This window comes from Embiotoca jacksoni, unplaced genomic scaffold (genome assembly GCF_022577435.1).
Source record: "Embiotoca jacksoni isolate LCO1_2020_lvr unplaced genomic scaffold, fEmbJac1.0.p SCAF_17, whole genome shotgun sequence".
NCBI classification, from domain to species: Eukaryota; Metazoa; Chordata; class Actinopteri; family Embiotocidae; genus Embiotoca; species Embiotoca jacksoni.
This window is the reverse complement of record NW_027185307.1, coordinates 9,555,158-9,574,164: the sequence shown is the minus strand read 5'-3', so window position 1 is coordinate 9,574,164 and position 19,007 is coordinate 9,555,158. Positions and strand designations below refer to the sequence as shown.

Here is a 19,007-nt window from a genome sequence, read left to right as displayed (position 1 = left end):
GTCATTCATGAGCTCCCAGACCAGATACCTGTGACTTCAACTCAACGGGCTTTCGTTTTTTGAGGACGCGCGAAAGCAGATTATCACTCCGCGGGACGTTCAAGGCTCGGATGTGCATAACGTCGACAACTCTCCAAAGACGGCTGTTGGGTAGACGAACGAAACGCGCAACATGTTCGACTAGTGTGCCAGCACAGATCAAGGAATTTGTGAAATTCAGGCCCTTGTAAGTAATGTGAGTGACTTTTTTGGGGGGGACTGTAGTTTGTTGTCTCTGAGAGACAGCCAGTCCCATGCGTGACGTGCGCCAGGCTGCACTCGACCCCGCGGACAGTGCCCTTGGCTCGGGGGTTAGATGGTGCTGATCACGGACGACAGGGATGGAGGAGGCGCCTCGTCTGTCCGCGTCAAACAGCTCCAGCAGCAGCAAAAAGTCGGGGGGAACCTCGGGCAAGTCCACCCGACCATAACCGAGGAGCCCCTGTCCAACTCTGAGGACGAAAACTACCTGGGCTCGTGCGAGGATGAGGACGAGGACGCGAGTGAGGAGGACGATGATGAATTCGAGGAAGTTGATTTTGAGGACTTGGATGGTTGTCGGAGCATCGTGTCGGACGACTCCTTCTATCCACCAGACGATGTGTTCGCGGACTCGGAGCGCACCCCGTCTCCGAAAAGCCCGGAGCCGCTGTCCTTTTTCCAGGCGTGCTGCACCAACAACGCCGCTATCGTCCGGATAATGATAAGACATGGAGTGAAGGAGGAAGAGATGAAGGAGACCGACAGGAATAACAGGGTATGGAGCACTTTCAGTAACTTCATAAAAGTAGTTCGCCTTGACACACGTGCATCTCAAAATAGAGTAGTGTGACAAATTCAGTTGAAGAATTGGCTCCGATTTAATATATTAGGGCACATAATGTATGGAGAAGTTAAGAAACACCTTCAGCCAGATCGTTTAATCTTTTTCCCATTCAGTGCAACAAGTCAATTTAAAGAGCATCAGATTCAAAAGGAAAGCTATTGAAATAATGAAGCCTGAGCTTGCTATGGTGACTTACTTCCCTCCTTCCAGGCCTTAAGAAAGTATCTGGTCGGATCTCTAACTTACTATGGCATATGGAAGTCAGTGTGTCATACATTCACGTGTGGGACTGTGACTTGCAGTGATTACTCTATTTTCAGTTTGCAAGTGAAAATGCCACATTTCAAATCTCTTGTATGTCTTTGTCCATACCTCCTTGGTTCAGTTTATTTTCTCACCTTTATCTCTGATCACCTTTTTCACATGAACACATGTGATGGCAGATATCAGTTATGAGACAGTGAGCAAACTCAGCCTCTTAAAAACCACTGACATCTCTCGTGGTTAGAAGAACACACCGTCCTGTGTGTGCGGTCGATATGTATGTTTGAGTGTGTGTGTGTGTGTGTGTGTGTGTGTGTGTGTGTGTGTGTGTGTGTGTGTGTGTGCCTTTTCTTAGTCTTGGAGTGATTCAATTTGTAGTGAGTCTGTGGGTAAACACATTTTATACCAATGAGATGATGGCAGTGAGCGATTTCAACAGTCTTATGTTGTACTCTAAGATGGCTGCTGATGCGAGTGGGAAGGATAAAGCAGCATGCAGGCGTGAAGTTATCGTCAAATAAATTCGACATATTCAGACCAACAAAACAAACTGTGGCCAATCAGAAACTCTCTGGAATTAGTGCAACTTTAACCCAAGTGGAATCAGTCTCTCCTCATTTAAAAGCTCAAGATTGTAGTTTGTTGGTTTACCATTTTTGTGTGGACCCCGAGAAGATGAGTGACCGCTTGGTGAAAGCTGATGGGGATCCAAATACAGAGCTACATGGTACTCTATTATTACAGAAATCTTAATTAAATGTACCTTCTCAAGAGACACAATAAAAACATACGTACAGTTTTGTAAGGGAAATTGCTGAACAAATAAACATTCCCTTCTTTGGAATTGAGTAACATCACAGCAGAAAAAAATATATATGTCCCATAAAGACGTTCCTTTTTAAAGGGTCAGGCAGGTCTGGGAATTAAAGTCCTTCTGTACAGAAAACCTGTGTTTAATGACCCAGGATGCATTAAAGCCATACATTTCACAATAGGGATGTTTCAGTTTCTGTTGTACCAGATGACGACACATGGGACGTCATATTATATCATATTATATGAGTTTGCCAATATCAAACAATGGCACAAAAACTGTATGATGTCAAGAAAGAGTCAGATTAGCTGCTTCTGCTAAAAAGTATCTCAGATTATATTTACAGATAAAATTAGTGTACATATCCCTTCATGCCTCGTGTATGTATCACTTCACTCCTGTCAAACAACTGCGGGCAACCCAGCATTTTTGCCCATTACCACATAGTACGCATCCAAATGTCTATAGCTTTACATGTGGAGGAAGCCAAATACTAAGCAGAGTTTTCTATTGTCAGCAGCTCGAGTTCTAGAGGACAAGATGGAGTTTCACTGCTTTGTTTGTAGATGCACGAGACTGTTTTTATTCACTGACCTTTGTCTGGGATTGTTTTCATACAACTGACCTTATACCAAAAAAATCTGCATCTCCGACCTTGAAGCGACCCCCATTTTCTCTTCTTACATCTCACCTCCTGTTTTCATTCAAACACGCACGTGTCTCACCACTTCTTTCTCCTTATTTCTTTGCAAGTACAATGTATAATCAGTGGTGGGAGCATGGGAAGAAAAAAAAAAAAAAAAAGAAGAGTAAAATGACATTTTTATAGTGTCAAGATGTCCCTTATTCTTCGCCATTATTATCGGTCCTAATTATGTGCACTTCAGATTGTGTAAGAGTGTGTGTTTTATAGACTCCTCGTGATATTTAGACATTCTGCACAGAACCCCACAGAAAAAAAGGTCAAGGGTCTTAAAGGCACTTGTTTGAGACTAATGTTTGAGTATAGTGCGTAGCAGTGAGAGAAGAGAAAGAGAGGTATGTGTTCGCCAAGACAACTAGGATGTGTGCTTTTGCATTCACCATTTACTTTGCCATGCCCTCGGGGGCCGATGGGATATGCACAGACTCCGAGACAATACAGGTTAGGGAACACATCCATTGGAGACACATCCTGATACAGATGTCAACATCCTAATATAGCAGACGGCTTTACAAAGTGGTATGTAAGACAAAGAAGGGTGTTACAGCACATCCCAGGCTTGGATATGACCCAAGTAAAGAATGCACATCATTTCCCTTTTAACACATCAGCAGTATATAGGGACATTTACATTATCATGATTTGTTCGTGTTGGGAATCAAAGGAACCACATTACCAGTTGGGTCAAAATCCCTGCATATTAATAGTATTGTTAATGTGCTTATTACATATGGCATTATTCCAGCTGTGTAAAAATAGTTAAATGCAGATTTCTTTGACAGTAAAAACTAGTAAAATCACTGATGCACTGATATATCGAGCACTTCAGTCACATTTTCTTATGTAATGTTGTTTCTGTTGACTGTGGTTCCCTTCAGCGGGGAAGTTAGCGGTCAAGCTCAGCAGTGGAATTGCAGCTCAGAAGGTGGCTCTTTGTTTTGCATAAAGGTACTTCAGCAAGGTGAATGTTTGCTGGCACAGAAGATTAAATTCAAGTCAGTGGTTGAAAGACAGAACAAATGTTGGATAAAAAGGACCTTTACGAATGCAAAGGAAATTTGATTGACAACCAACACTGTCCACTTCAACACTACAGTTTTAGTAAATGTTTTGTAGTAACCTGATAATAATGTGTGGCTCAGGGGAGGGTTTATCTTATTTTGTATATTTATATGATAAAGATTAGTGTCACAAAACATCAGTCACAACTTTTGAATCCCCCCCCCCCCCAGTCTGTTTGATAGGCCTTGTTCGGATGTTGTTGCAATCCCATGTTTTCTCACATCAGACTTTGCAGATTTTGAAACGTGATTAACTGGATTCATAATGTCAGTACAATAGCTAACCATTTATTGACATAAACAGACAGTCTGTCCAGTGTGCCCTCACAAGAAAGGGTGAAGTAGTCCATGTTTCAACTAAACACAGCCTAAATACTAATGTGGGTCACGGGCAAGTATGAGGATTTAATTCTCCTAGTATACAGTATGATTACAGAAAAGTAATTTTCTATGCTGTCGCAGTCAGATTATATTCTCATCATTTTGATTTGAATGGCTGATGTGATAGAGGACATGTCAACCAACTATTGGCTTTCTGATGTAAAAAGTAAAAGATGAACCCAAGTCATTAATTCATTAATGTCAGTTAACATTAGGGTTATCGCTTCAGTCTGCAGGACGTGCGTGTTAATCTCATGTATCAATTTAATATATCAATGTCTTTAGGCACATCTGACCCCGTTTACAATAGTGTGTTCGGTGTTCTCCTTGCGGTCAATTGGAGAAGTTGAGACACACACACACACACACACACACACACACACACACACACACACACACACACACACAGGCTTAAATCAGGCCACAAGCCTGACTGTTACCTCTCTCTCCATCACACACACACACCCTCCTTTAGAACACAATCAAATTTTCCAAATAAGTTGGGATCAGGTGACAAATCAGGAAAGATACAGTATGTTTCAGTCGTGCCTGTTGAGGCCACAGCCAATGATGTCAACCGCAGCACGTCTGACAAAACAGAAAGAGCAGCTGACCGTCACACGGATCGACCAACAGGCCAAAAGGCAGATAAACTAAATGAGGCATAGGCGCATAGAGAATTTTGGCACTGCAGATGGTAGAAAGTCCAATGATGTTAGCAAATACAGATGGGTGGAAAAATCAAAGTGACAATCATACACATCTGATTTGATATAGCCATGTGAACGCTCAGCTGCAGACAGAGAGACATCCAGCAGGGAGGATATTGACAGAAACATGGCCCAGTACATCCACGTCAGTGGCACCTCTAATGTATGTTATTGAGGGCGATCTGAGTGTGTTTCACTGCATGTGTGCGCACGTGCTTGTTTCTGAGTAGAAAGTTGCAACATTTATTCTTGGTTTAGGCTGCAGAAATTGTCTGGCAGGATTTAGGTTCTGTCGTACTTCATTTGAGAAAAAAAAAGAAAAAAAAAGTGGGTAAATCCTTTTGTCGGACACAGAACGCAACAAGGACAGCAGCCTCTTGGTTTCTTAAGTGTAAAAAGGACAATACCAGAGCAGGCTTTTAAGCATGTTTCTACTCGTTTTGGATGCCATCCTGTTTGTTTTGTTTGATCTGATAATGCTTTTTAAACTGCTGCTTGTTAGAAGTTGTTACGTTTTCCTCCAGCGGCAGAAGGGCATTCAAGGTGTCATTCACCAAGGGCGAACCCAAATGCAGACACAGGACAAGCAGGCGGCCTATAATGCTGGAGAACAGGTATGAGGCAAAACTTAGGGGGGGCGGGCAGGCCAACGGACAATCGAGCTGGCTGGTAGGTAGATTTATAACTAAATGTCTAGATGTGTGGCCCATCGACACCCAGGACTGCACAACAGAAGAGAATTACCTCCATAGAGCAGTGGTGATGACTTGAAGGCCAGCAGGTGTGGTTGTCCCACATGAGGCACAGGTGAGAGGGAGAGAGCAAGGGGGTGAGGCGTGGAGTTACCAAAGAAAACAACACACCAGGCACCATTCACTCACTTTTTACATTGTCTAGCAGACATCTATTTTTTTTTAGTGTTAAGGAATTTTAAGGGTTACACTGGGTATTGTGTCATCCTCTTTGGAGACCGTTTTTAGAGAATTAACTGTAGATACAGTTGCGTGTCCCCCCCCCCCCGCGCTCTCTGTCTCTCTGACTGATAAGGCTAAGCCTTTCTATTCCTAGCTCTGGATATTCCCCAGATTACAGAGTGTGTGTGTTTGTCCGTGTCTCTCTATCTCGGCAGGCTAATAATAAGTCCATTCCAGAATTTGCGTGGTTTTGTGTTCATCAGGACCACTAACCTTATGCAAACAAATTTTAGTTCAACTGAAATTAATTTTTGCCAAGAGCTCTGCATACATCACTTAATTTTGTCATGACTTGTGCATACGTTTGGTCAAGGTTGCCATTGTTAAGGTACATCTTCATTTCATTTGTTGTTTTTATGTGACAGAATCCCCTATATTGGAGGTCTCCTGAGAATTTCTGATACCAGCTGACATTGAATTATTTGGAGCACAAAAAACAAAAAACAAAAAGATAGTTTGGTTTTCCACAGGCTAATTCATTTACGTGGAATATTCTTCTTCTCCGGTTTGAAACACATTATTGCAATCAAAAGATATGAACCAGTTTGGTGCCCATCATTACACGTGAACACATTTATAGACTGCAGTATGATGACAACAACGGTGTGCAGGTACTTGCCAGCATCACTGATTATGTTCAAAAGTCACATGTGTTTGACATCAGTGCTAACACAGGCCTGCTAGCTTCCAGCAGAATATACATTTTGTAGTATGAGGAGTCTAAAATGTTGCATGTTAGAAAGGTAGAGACAACTTGACTTGCCATCATGTTAGATAGCCATGGCAAACAACAGGAATGCCTCAGGTTTGTACGTGTTGTGGCCACAAAACATAAATTGGCTCAACTTTGTGACCACAAACATGTAAAGAGTTCTCCATACTCAGAGAACAGTAAGGCAAAAATAATTTAATTTCAAGGCAAAATTGAAAGCATGAGTCTGGAGGCTGGGGAAAAAAAAAAAAAAGAAGAAAAAAGATGGGAAGAGTCTGGGCCGACCAGCTTCCTTTGGGCCCTCAGACCTAGAAACCCACCCCCTCTCCCCCCCTCTAAACTAGCCAAGACTGGGAAACTAGGGAAACTAAAAAAAAAACCAACAACCTCAAAACCCCAAAAAAAGAACTACCAAGCCTCCGTCCTCAAAACAAAGTGCCCTACAAATAAAAAAGCAACACATCACAGGGCTGCCTCACAAAGAAGAGTGAGTGCTCCTGCTTTTCAAACCTCCATTATATAGAGTAGGTGTGTGGGGCCATCCACTCATCACAGATCAGAAACACCTGAAGAGAGACAAAGAGAAAAGAGCACAAGGTGGGAGCGATTAATAATCGAACATAGGCGAGTTAAAGAAATAGCTACCTGCCCGTGTTACATTTATGTCATCTTAACTTCGAAGAGCATCTTTCAGTGTCAATACTCTGACGTGCACAGAAAAGTAACACTATTTTGGTTTGAGTTCAAACACATCCAGTGCATACTACTTTATACTTTATAGTAAGCAATTGCAGAATAAATATTCAAGGACACTGCACTTCCATCATAAGGACGTTTAAGTCTGTGTTTACTTATACAATCCAGTGTAATGAAACAAGAGAGATTACAGTCAGGGAGGACATACAGTATGTCGATGTCCATCCTCAGAAAGTCATAAAAGTTTTAAATGATCTGCATTTGCATTTTGCCTTGATACAAAATACATAATCCCCCCAAAAAAAACATTGGTGAGGATTTACAACTATGTCACGCCCTACTGTGTTTTATTTTTGCACTGGACACACACTCATCCATTCCTGGAAGTCGCTCTCTTGATTGTTTTAGGATTGTTGATCTGCAAGGTGCTGTTATTTATATCCCTCGGACCCCAGAAATAGCCATTAAGTGTTTTGAAGCACAGGATTGGCTTTTTTTTAATCCATGTACTTGTGAGTGGGCATTTTGCTGGTGCAGATTCTTCAGTCTCCCACATTGCCTGCAGCCACTAGTAAAGCCCTTCAATATCAGAGAGCACAATAGGTGTAAAATATTTCCCCTAGTGTTTGGTAGGAATGTGCTGAGTAGAAGTTGTCTGGAGGAAACGGTAAAACAAAGAAGTTAAATGCTGGTGTGTGTTTGTGCATGTGGGCAAGAAAAGTTCACAGGGAAAACAGGCGACGGAGATTGCTCCAGACATGCTGCAAGGCACGCTACTAAAGCACATCACAGCACGGCTGGAAGCTTGCCAAGAATTGTGTTGTGTCTGTGTACGCGAGAAAGTATGAGAGAGACATAGACAAGGTCTACGTGTGAGTGTCAAAGCAGAAAGAGCTACCTGAAGCTGTGCCAGTGTTAGTGAACTTCTTCCTGACAATCCAGCAGCTACTCCGCAACTTTGTCCACATTTTCCCTCAGGGCTGACAATGTTGGTGTGACTACATCTCCAGTTGGCTGACAGCATGGTTGTGTTTTAGTTTGAGTTCAGTTTGGATTCCAGGTGAAACCACATCTAAAGTATATGTCCTGTAAATTCTCTAAGGCAGTTTAACAGAGCCTCGAAGTACACTAAACCGAAAGCTTAGGTGATGTAATTTAATAGGAAACTGTGTTCAGCCTAATATAAATAAAAGGCAGTGTTGAGGCAATCCCACCGACACTTTGACAAAAAGAGGAACAAAGACTTTCTGTTCCAATATCCATACTACCATACTATTTAGTATGCCAGAAAAAGATTTAGTGATGTCCCAATACATAGTATGTTGAACATAGTATGCGAAAAGTACCAGGATGTCCTACTACATCCGATCATATTTTGCAGTATGTAGGCCAGCATGCTACTCTGGCTGCTGTTACCCACAATCCTCTGTGTACGTTACGTCACATTGACTGAGCCTTGTTGAGAGTTGGTGGCACTAATGCGCCGCCCGCAAAAGGAAGAAGGAGAACAAAAAGAGTAGGCATTCAAAGGGAGCGTGCTTGTACATGCATACAAGTACATGCTTTATAGGGTACTAAAAGTAAAAAAGAAATAGTATGAGATTCAGAACGAAGGGATACTCTTGATACTGGTTAAATTAAGAAGAACTGAAATATTCTGCAACTTGATCATCTACGTAAGATGTATCTACAACCCTGTTTCCCAAAACGTTGCGACGATGTGTAAAAATGTAAATAAAAACAGAATGCAATGATTTGCAAATCACATATACCCATATTTAATCACAAAGACAACACAAATGTGAAACTGTGAAATTGTATTTTATTTGTTGAATTTGATGCCGGCCACACGTCTTAAAAAATGTCAGGTAAAGGCAACAAACGTTGTGTAACGCAAAAAAAAAAACAGCTCGTCGAACATCTCACAACTAATTAGGTTAATTCACAACAGATCAGTAACATGATTGGGTATAAAAAAAAAAAAAGAGTATTTCAGAGAGGCAGAGTTTCTCAGCAGTGAATATGGGGAGCAAGCACCACTTGCATGCATTTTGTGAGTTTTCTATAAACCTTCGGGCCTTATCTGTATCTGTGCTCGATCGTTATTATGTCTATTAATTTCAGCCAGACTCCACCTTTAATCATACCATGTAGTTTGAAGAATAATTTAGCAATGACAGAGTGCTTGGATAAGAAGATTAAAAACTTATCGTTCCAAGTGGTGCAAAGAAACAATTTTATGAGTGCTCTCACATCGTGTTATTGAAGCAGGCTCATGACTCAAGTTTGCTCAAGGAATATTAAATGTGGAAGACATTCTGACAATTTACCAAAACAGTATAATATTTTATTCTTCCTGGAAAAGTTTGAGCTAATATGGCCCAGATTTGATATTCAAGAAGTTTAAAACACCACCATGTCTCTATACACTGACACATTCTGCAGTCAAGTCAGTGTTTCAATCACCATGTCGTTAGCTGCAGGTCATCAGAGTTTGTTGTACTTTAAAGACATGGTGCTCAAGTTATGCTGCTGTTTATTGACCATGTTCTAGTTTAGCATATTTGATTAAATTCCACAGAATTCATTCCTTGCAATCCATTAAAATGTTTAAACGCTACCAATATGAAGAGCCGTAAGTGCAGTGAGAAATCTTCCTGTTATTGAAGTAAAAGTAAAAAGGTCTACAATATTTCTTGATTACTCAGCCAGCAGCTGTGTAGAATCTAAACATATCTTGCAGCTGATGCATGCACCGGCTGTGTGTTCTGACATGTAGGAGGTCTGATTGGTTGACCTCTCCAGCACACCTGGTTTTAATAAAGCATTCATTTGGACTCCCGGTAGGTGTCCGCCAGCTTGCAAATTAACAGACCATCATGAACATGCTGTTTTCCCCATAACTTACAGCCTCACCAATTACACTTCGCAAACTACGCCTGAGTAACGAGAGATAACTTTTTTTGTGTGCTCTTACTGTTCCTTTCTGTTGCATGAAGTAACAAAAACGTGGTATTTTTTTAATAAAGCATATTGTGTATTTTCTTCAATTCCAGTTGAGCATTAAACGCTAAATAAATTGCACGTATACAATACACGCTCTGGAGAACGAAAGGTTTTTATGTATTACATTTTTTTTATACTGTCACATGTTGTTCTTTCAAGTTCTAAGTAATTTCAAATAAAATCATTTTATGTCATCATGTTGATCAAATTAATTCCCTTCACGTTACCTGCATTTTTTACATACATTTACTGAAAACATCTGAAAACACGCAATACAAATTTATATGCTGTGACCCATCTAATAAAAGATATTCCTCACAGATAGAAATATTTCATGTATAAATGTATAAACACGCTGCCTTTATGATAAGTCAATTGAGAGCTCTGTGTTCCTGAATTCTACTCGCTCCGGTGGTTAGACTTGTTTGTCTTGGCTGAGGAAGTTGTGCGCCTTCCGGAAAGCACACAACTTTTACAGGAGTTTTCCAGGCTCGCACACACTCCCAAAGTCCCATAAATCAACACTCACATTTGTCCACACACATATATAAAAGGCTGCCTATTCTGGCATGAACAGACAGAGGCGCAAAAACACATCCACACTAAAGTACACAACAACATCAGACAGGGGGAGACAGCTTATTTTTTTAATTTTTTTTTTATAGTTCAAGGTTTCTCAATGAAAACACAACAGATGTCATGTTTGATCACAGATATTAGTTTTGGAAGTTGCATAAAGGTCGACTGGTCTTGTGGATTCCTTCTGACACCGACTTGATCGCATTTTTCTTAATAACGCTTCTTATATGTCAGCACTTTTACTGCACTTTTGCTTCACCTCCATTTTTTTCTCCTACCTTTGCATTTTTGCTGATTCTAACTTTACACATTTCCCCCCCCTTTCCCTCCTCTCGAAACCGTTCCCTATCCTCTTCCTGCCCTGTCACTTCTTTTTGTCTCAGATAGGGCTGTTGGTTGCATGTTACCAAGGCTACGTGGACGTCGTCATAGCGCTGTCTCAGTGTCCCCACATGGATGTCAACTGGCAGGACAGCGAAGGAAACACAGCTCTCATCACTGCTGCACAAGCAGGTAACACACACACACACACACACACACACACACACACACACACACACACACACTCACGCACACTCACGCACACACTGTGACAGGCTGCTCCACAGTCCTGTTGGACACATGCACATTCAAATACAAATATACACACAGGCAATTTGACACTAATGATGACGCAGATGAACACAGACCAGCATCAAGAGCACAAGTCTGCATGAAGTATTTTGTCTGACCAGCTGTATGGATGTGGATCTTTTCCCCTTCAAAATGTTGTGAACAAGTGTGAATGCATGTTGGGAAACTCTTTTACAAGCAGTCTAGTAATGTGATGTAGTTTGACCGTGTTTGACTTGTGTGTCGTTTTATTCCTCCGTTGTTAAAGGCCACATAACAATCACCAACTATCTGCTGAACTACTACTCTGGGTTGGACATAGAGAGAAGAAACTGCCACGGCTTCACCGCTCTGATGAAAGCTGCCATGCAGGGCAGGGTGGAGTGTGTGCGCTCGCTCATGATGGCAGGTGAGGAAGACCATAACCTGAATTAAACACTTTTGCAGTCATTAAGAACGTGTAAGTTTCATACATAGACACAAATGACAAGTATCAGAAATGTTTTGCTGATATCTGAATTTTTATAACCACAAAAGAACCAACTTCCAGAAATATGGTGGACAAATGGAGAGTTTGGGTCGGATCTAGATCTGGTTAGACAATTATTACTTTTTGTATTTATTTTATTTTCGTCATGATTATGAAAATAATGAAGACATTTGATGCCAAATCATCAAAGGAGGAGGTTTCGTTGTCAGTGTCTCTTAACTCTTCTCTTGACTGCCCTGTGAGAGCTGTACAAAGGGTGGAGTTGAGTACACGAGTTGTCTTGAGCACACCGAGACAGGAAGCAGCATTTGACTGACATCGACTCTTTCTGTTCCCACCTTCTTACATCTTAGCCTACATCTCTGTGCGCTCATTTTCTGCTTTGTCTGTCCACTGAGAAATTCAACTTGCCCTTCCTTCCTTGTGTCCACTAGGAGCTGCCCTGAATGCGAAGGACTGTGGCCGCCACTTCACTGCCAGGGAGTGGGCCTTGTTCACGGGCCGCTATGAAACTGCGTGGGTGATGACACGTCTGATGGCGCGGCCCTGTCCACTCCAGTACCGTGATACATACAGGTACAACTCACAGCATGTCTGTCTATCATGAGCAATATCTCAGTAGTATTTTCTAAAATGTGTTAGGTAGGTAAGTAGATGAAAGGCCGGCTGATTTACAAAAAAAAATACATCATAAAATACATCATAAAATACATCATAAACTATACATTGCTGACTCTGTTAGTGACACTGCATGACCCCAAATAATGATTTAGTCATACTGCCTTGTTTCCAGTTTAATTTAATTTGACACGGATGTGCAATGAACTCATGAACCTTTTGCTTCGAGGCACTGAGTGCTTTTACAAGTCCTTTTTTTTTTTTTGACGCTTTGCCTGAGCATCTACACAAACCAGCATCTCGAGGAGATGTCTGATGAACATCGTCAACCCCCTGACACCCGGCTATGTAGAAAATAAATAATCCTGACTGACCTCGTAGCTATGTAGCTGCGTGCAAATCATCTCATCGCCAGCGTTTCGAGACTTGCCTGACAGATTGACTGCTCTTTTTGCTTTTTGCCAGAGGCGGGGATTTAAACGTGCAACACAAGGTCAACATATATCAAAGAACATACAAAGTTAAACATTCATCAAATAACACAAAAACACAACATAAAAGTAGCGTTGAGAGAAGTTATGACTTTACTGAAACTTGCTCTCCCAGTCTGGAGTGGCCCCCGCTGGCATCGCTGGTGACCAAAGCCCAGGAGCCGCGTGACTGTATAAAGCGCCTGACCGACACTGTGCGGACCGTCTTCAGCATGGCCAATGTCACCAACCCTGAGGATGAAGGCGTTATTGACCACATGGTTTCCATCACAACTGCCATGAGGAGCCCTTTCATTGCCATCGCATGCCACACAGTGAGTAATTCGGCTCTGGAATCTGTTTGTTCTGCAGTATTTATTTGTACATTAATCAGCATTGAACAGTCTGTACATCTACCCTAACAGCATGTCCTTCACTTACTCCCTCACAACAACATTATACCCATAAACCAAGATAAAGTGGAGCAATGGGAATAACTACTGTTTGTGATGAGGAAGCACTTTGAAGGTGAAGAGAGTCTTTAAAGTTGCTCTCCTCTGCATTATTTCTCCTGCTGTCTGCTCACACTCAGCATAGTTGGAGATATCAGAACTCTTTTTCTTATCTTCAGATGAAGCCAAACATTCTCGTGTCAAATGAAAGTCGCCTTCCACAGATTTAAAGTTTCCGTTTTTGAGGTTATCAAGTAGAAGGATAATCCAGTTCTGTCAGTGTTTGTAATAGAACTGATGTGCAAATGAACTGATGATAATATTGTGATAATAAATGTGGCTCTAATTTATCTTTTATTCCATCAAATTCTGTGTTTTTTGGGATTAATTCTGAATAATTAATGGTTACAATTAACGCCAGCCTCATCTGATAAGCACGTTATTCATACAAGATTAGCAGTAGTGCAACACAGAAAACAAAAACAAAAAACGATTGATGCTTTTTGTTGAGAGATCATCAGGAATTATCACTTCTGGAGCTACTGCACTGCTACCAGTATTATACTACTATAGCCTGTATAATACAGCTGATATTATAACTCCTGATAACAACCTGGTTTCCCTTCAGGTGTGCCCTGACAGTCCTCCAAGTGTGGGAAAACGTTGCTATGCCGTCCCTGAGATCGTCCGCCAGCAGCGCTCCAAGGAGCTCTGCTCCATCAACCCCAGCAGGGTGGACAGCCACCTCAAACTCTTCCAGAACTCTCGGGTCATGCTGGTGGCCAAGAAATCAGGAGACCGCCGGGCCAGCCTTCAGGCCCAGAGCCTGATGCCGAGACACAGGAGCTCAAGTCTGGGCATTGCTGCTTACAACGAAGCCATGGAGCTGCGGAGGACCAGCCTGCTGCCCATGCACATGGTGCTGAGGAGGAGCAGCGTCAGGCCCGGCTTCAGCATCCCCAAAGTCAGGGTGTCCAAGGCCCCGACACCCACCTATGAACCAGAACAGATTCGGAGGAAGAGCAGCGCCAAAGATGGAGGGGAGCACCTGCTGCAGATACCAAAGTGGCGGTACAAGGAGCTAAAAGAAGAAAGGAGGAAAGCCGAGGATGCTGAGAGGAGGAGGCTGGAGGCTGTAACCAAGAGACACATTGCTGCTGGGAAAAGGAAATAATATCATTACCTCAGAGGAAGTCATGTACACTAACCTCCAAAAAAATGAAAACTATACGGGCCACAAAGTCAGACATATTTGGCTTTAATGTTTTCTAACAATATACGTGGTTACAGTGAGCCGAGAATTACCAACAGTGTTCCTAAATGACAGAAAACTGAAAGTTGCTTTTGTCTGCTCAGTTTTACAAAAGCTGACCGGCCCCTTAAACATGGCTGCCACTATTCTGACAACATTTAGAAGGGCACAGTGCTCAGTGTCCTTTGTAAATACAAACAGCGAATTCCCAGGGGATTTGATACTTGAAATGTTTTTGGCTAATTTATTTTTTTTTAATATTTATTGCTTTTTATTAGATGGCCAGGTCTATATTTTGTTATGCTTCGGGTGCTAATTACAGCAGTGTTTTTTGTAGAAGACACTTCATGCCACACATTCTTTCAGACTTTGACCAAAGCAGACATGTGTTCATCTTTTTGCCTAAAAAGTGGAAGCAATATTGAATAACGACTTTAAAATATTCAGTGAGAAATACTCACGAGCTTTTCATATTGGCTGAGAAAGCGAAACATGAGCTCTGTATAGAATCTAATGACATTTGCCAGCAATATTTTTAGATGCTTTTTATCTTGCTTTAAATCGAGAAACCCTGAATGTATTTTGCATCTGTATTTTATATTAGATTTTAATGCTTTTGGATGACAAACTTTATTTTTTGTATTCAATATATACTTTTTCCACACTAATATGTAAACAAGCATGTTTTCAAGTCTTAATGTTTGAGACGAACATGGAACTGTAGAGTCATTTCTACCAGGTTGAAAGAAAGTTCAAAATATTCCCCAAATGTTTACATTGCAAAACTAAACAGATTCACCCTGATTCTATGAGAGGTAAACTATCATGCAATGAGTGAGATAAGTGTGTTCGGTGTACACAGGGTATGGATGATGACGCGAACGAAATAAACACTTCTGCTAACAGTGACTGGACTGTGAATGTGATTAAGCCTAATGTATATTAATCTTTTAATGATATTAAAACATCAATTATTCTATTTCAAATGCCTCAGCCATGTTCTGCTGGAGACGTAGTAAGAAAATCATAGATTTTCTTCGTCTTGATTTTCACAGAGGCCATGTGTTTCATCTAGTAAGAATAAATATGAGCTCAGTATTGAATGTAAGTTCTGAGATACCAGGGTGAGCCGCAGCCAATGTGACAGCACAAGTAATATTAAAGTGATAATCCGTAACATATGGACCCTCTGATAACAACAACAAAAAAAAAAAGACAGCCGATCCATGATCGAGCAAGAGGTCGGTTTCCTGTTTTAACATTAAAACAGTGAAAATAATGGGGTGAAAAATAACCATGATTTAAACACAGCGCCGCGGGCAGAGACGTGATATAACATTGTCTGGAATTTTGAGAGCACAATTTCATGGTCCTAGCTCCTCGTGGCGGTTGCAGCTTAAGTGCTATCCAAGAGTGTGTGTCTAATATACATGGTGATGAGTTGCTAAGGGGTTACAAGGGCACTGCACAGCCAAATGGTTTTCTTCAAATAAACTTCATTGACTTCAGAGTGGCAAGCTGCTTAGATACTGCCCAGAGGAAATCATTTGAACGTGACAAAAGATGAGCAAAATGCACATTTACGGAACTCCACACTGAGGAAAACTCTAAATGGCTGCAGGATTAACATATTTAACATTAACATAAGCACATGTTTGTGATGTGGCACTGCAGTATCCGTTGGCCAACTACTGTTTGCAGTTTGTTAAGAGCCATCTAAGGTTTACTGACATATACAGAATAAATACAGGATGACATTCAGGTACTTTTAGATACATTATATGATTATAATTATGATAAACTATTGAACTCTGCACAGGACTGTGGTATTTATGCTTTGACAGTTTCGTTACATTTCTTGCTTTCACTCAAACAGAATGCAGAGTGTGGTGTGTGTATGTGTGTCAGAGAGACAAAACCTATTAGCCCTGAATGCAGCTGATAATATTTAGGTCATCATTGTAGCTTAAACAGCTGTTGTCTTAGATTGTAGCCTGAGATTATGAAGAGCCGCGGGCTTGGTCAGCGATTCCCTTGCCCCCCCCCCCCCCCTCGCCCACCCCACTTCCAAAAAAAAACAAAAAACTATTACAAAACCTATTAGCCCTGAATGCATCTGATAATATTTAGGTCATCATTGTAGCTTAAACAGCAGTTGGCTTAGATTGTAACCTGAGATTATGAAGAGCTGGGCTTGGTCAGCGATTCCCCTGCCCCCCCTCCCCTCCTCGCCCTCCCCCCAGCCGACCCAAATCTCTCACTGATTTTTCAGATGTGGGAAAATAAACAGGGCATCATCCACTGACAGTATGACAGCTATTATGTCATGCTGTGATGCTGTAGGCAGGGATTTAAACAGGGTGACCTGATTCTAGATCAGCGTTGACTGAGTGCTTCTGTCAAACCTGTGAACGTGAGGGGGGGAATCCTGAACTGGTGACCTCTGCTGGTTGGCTTTTGTACAACGCTTAAGGCTTTCTGCAGAGTTGAAAGAGTCCAGTACATCTATGACGTATGTTTGAACTAACAGATTTTCCTTCATTGGATAAAGCTATTTGGAGCTCGTTACTGAAGGTTTATGTGCACGTTAACATAATAAAAGTGCTCTTGCTAAAGGCACCATGAGACATTTTCCTCACTGTGTTTCAGAAGTGGCCTCTTTAAGACTTTTATCAAAGACTTTGAGCCAAATTTGTTCTTCTTTTTGCAACAGATATAAATGACTGCTGTCAAATAAAACAACAAAAATTACAAGAAAAGAAAATCATAAAATATGTTCATGAAACACATAATTAATACTGTTATTTATGGTTGCTTTTAAATTGAAAAATGTTCCTCAAATAATAATGATCAATACTTATGTGATGATTTACACGATGATTTTTGGATTAACATTTAATACTAAATCTTAATAGTTTATGTGATGCAATTATTACATTGTCACTACACAATTAAACAAGTAAATAATAAATATTACATTTACAATCCTGTAATTCCTTTCAGGCGAATTTAGTCGTGTTACCAAGATCTGCTCAATATATAAACAATACATTAACAAGAATATTAACCTTATTGTTACAATTAATACCTCAAAATTTTGTGATTTAGTAAGAACTGAATGTAATCTTTTCCTTTGCTCATTGAGAGCAATGTAATTACAATTTCTTTTCAAGTTTTTCATCTTATCCTAAAAATTTACTGGGGATGCAATCAGGGATAAAGTAGGTCCTTCTTAATGAATTCCATTCTGAAAAACTGAAAAGTATGAATAAATGATCACGTCTCAATTAAATCAGCATCAGAAATATCTACAATGCGTGAACTAAATGAACTTGGAGTGCAGTGACCTCACTATATACTCACAATAAAACGTGAGGAAAACTCTCTCCCACAAAAGAAAATCTTCTCCAAGGAGTTTTGATAAGACCAAACTTGATATGAAAAGTTCGACTCTATACTTTCCCCGAGACATTTCCAATAGTAACATAACAAAGAATGGGCTAGTTTAACATAAAATCCTGTCACTGCTGTACGTATGGTGTAAAGCTAAGAGGAAAATAACAGTTGGAAAAGCAATAAAAGAGTTTTGTTGAAACTGGTGCCAAAATGTCACCATAACTTGGTCATTGTAACCCTGCTTTCTTATCAAAATAACCATGAGCAAATCTAAAAAGGACCTGACTGACTAAAATGTCTTTTCCACCCCCTCTTGCCAGTTGACAGAGTAATCTCCAGCATTGGTGAAAAGGTTTTTGCGTGCCTCGCAGAAATGACCAGCCTGAACTAGCTGAAGCCAGTTTTAATGTTCCGGAGGACCACATGGCCAACAGCTGGTGGTGTATACTCAGGAATAATGTCATTAAGTGCTTCTAAATGAGAACGACTTGGTGCTGAAGCTAATGTGCCTCAAAATGGAATTTAGTAGGTCTCTTTATATGCTTTTATGATGTTGTTTTAGCTGCAGACATACGGTTACTAGAAGACATTTAGGATATCCCTCATAAACATACCCACATAGAAAGCAATATACCACTTAAGGGCTCTTGTATATTGTTGATCTCAGGGGAAAAACTAAACCTATACATTGATATTTAAGAGTATAGTTTAAATTCACCAGGTACATTTGATGTAATCCAACTGTTTTTAAAGCACTTTTCTAGGCAGTTTCTAAAGTATATATGGCCAATCTCTGTAGCATCAATGCTTTTTGCTCACCTGATGTCAAGCTGATGTTTACTAGCTAAACTAGCAGTGATCTAAAGTTGTCTCTTTGTAAAACCGAGTATTTAAGAAGAAATTTTGATCTAATTTACCACCTCAACTTTGAGCTCCTCCAGCAAGAGATTCC

The 19,007-nt window shown here is 40.8% G+C and overlaps 1 protein-coding gene across 1 annotated transcript; it reads left to right on the top strand.

Moving 5' to 3' along the window:
• Window positions 1-239: 239 nt before the first annotated feature.
• Window positions 240-15,561, top strand: ankrd33ba (ankyrin repeat domain 33ba). Its single transcript, XM_069151173.1, has 6 exons — window positions 240-796; window positions 11,149-11,278; window positions 11,646-11,786; window positions 12,302-12,443; window positions 13,092-13,290; window positions 14,036-15,561. Exons 1-6 carry the CDS (start codon window positions 356-358, stop codon window positions 14,579-14,581), a joined length of 1,599 nt encoding a protein of 532 aa, XP_069007274.1. The 5' UTR covers window positions 240-355; the 3' UTR covers window positions 14,582-15,561.
• Window positions 15,562-19,007: the final 3,446 nt, after the last annotated feature.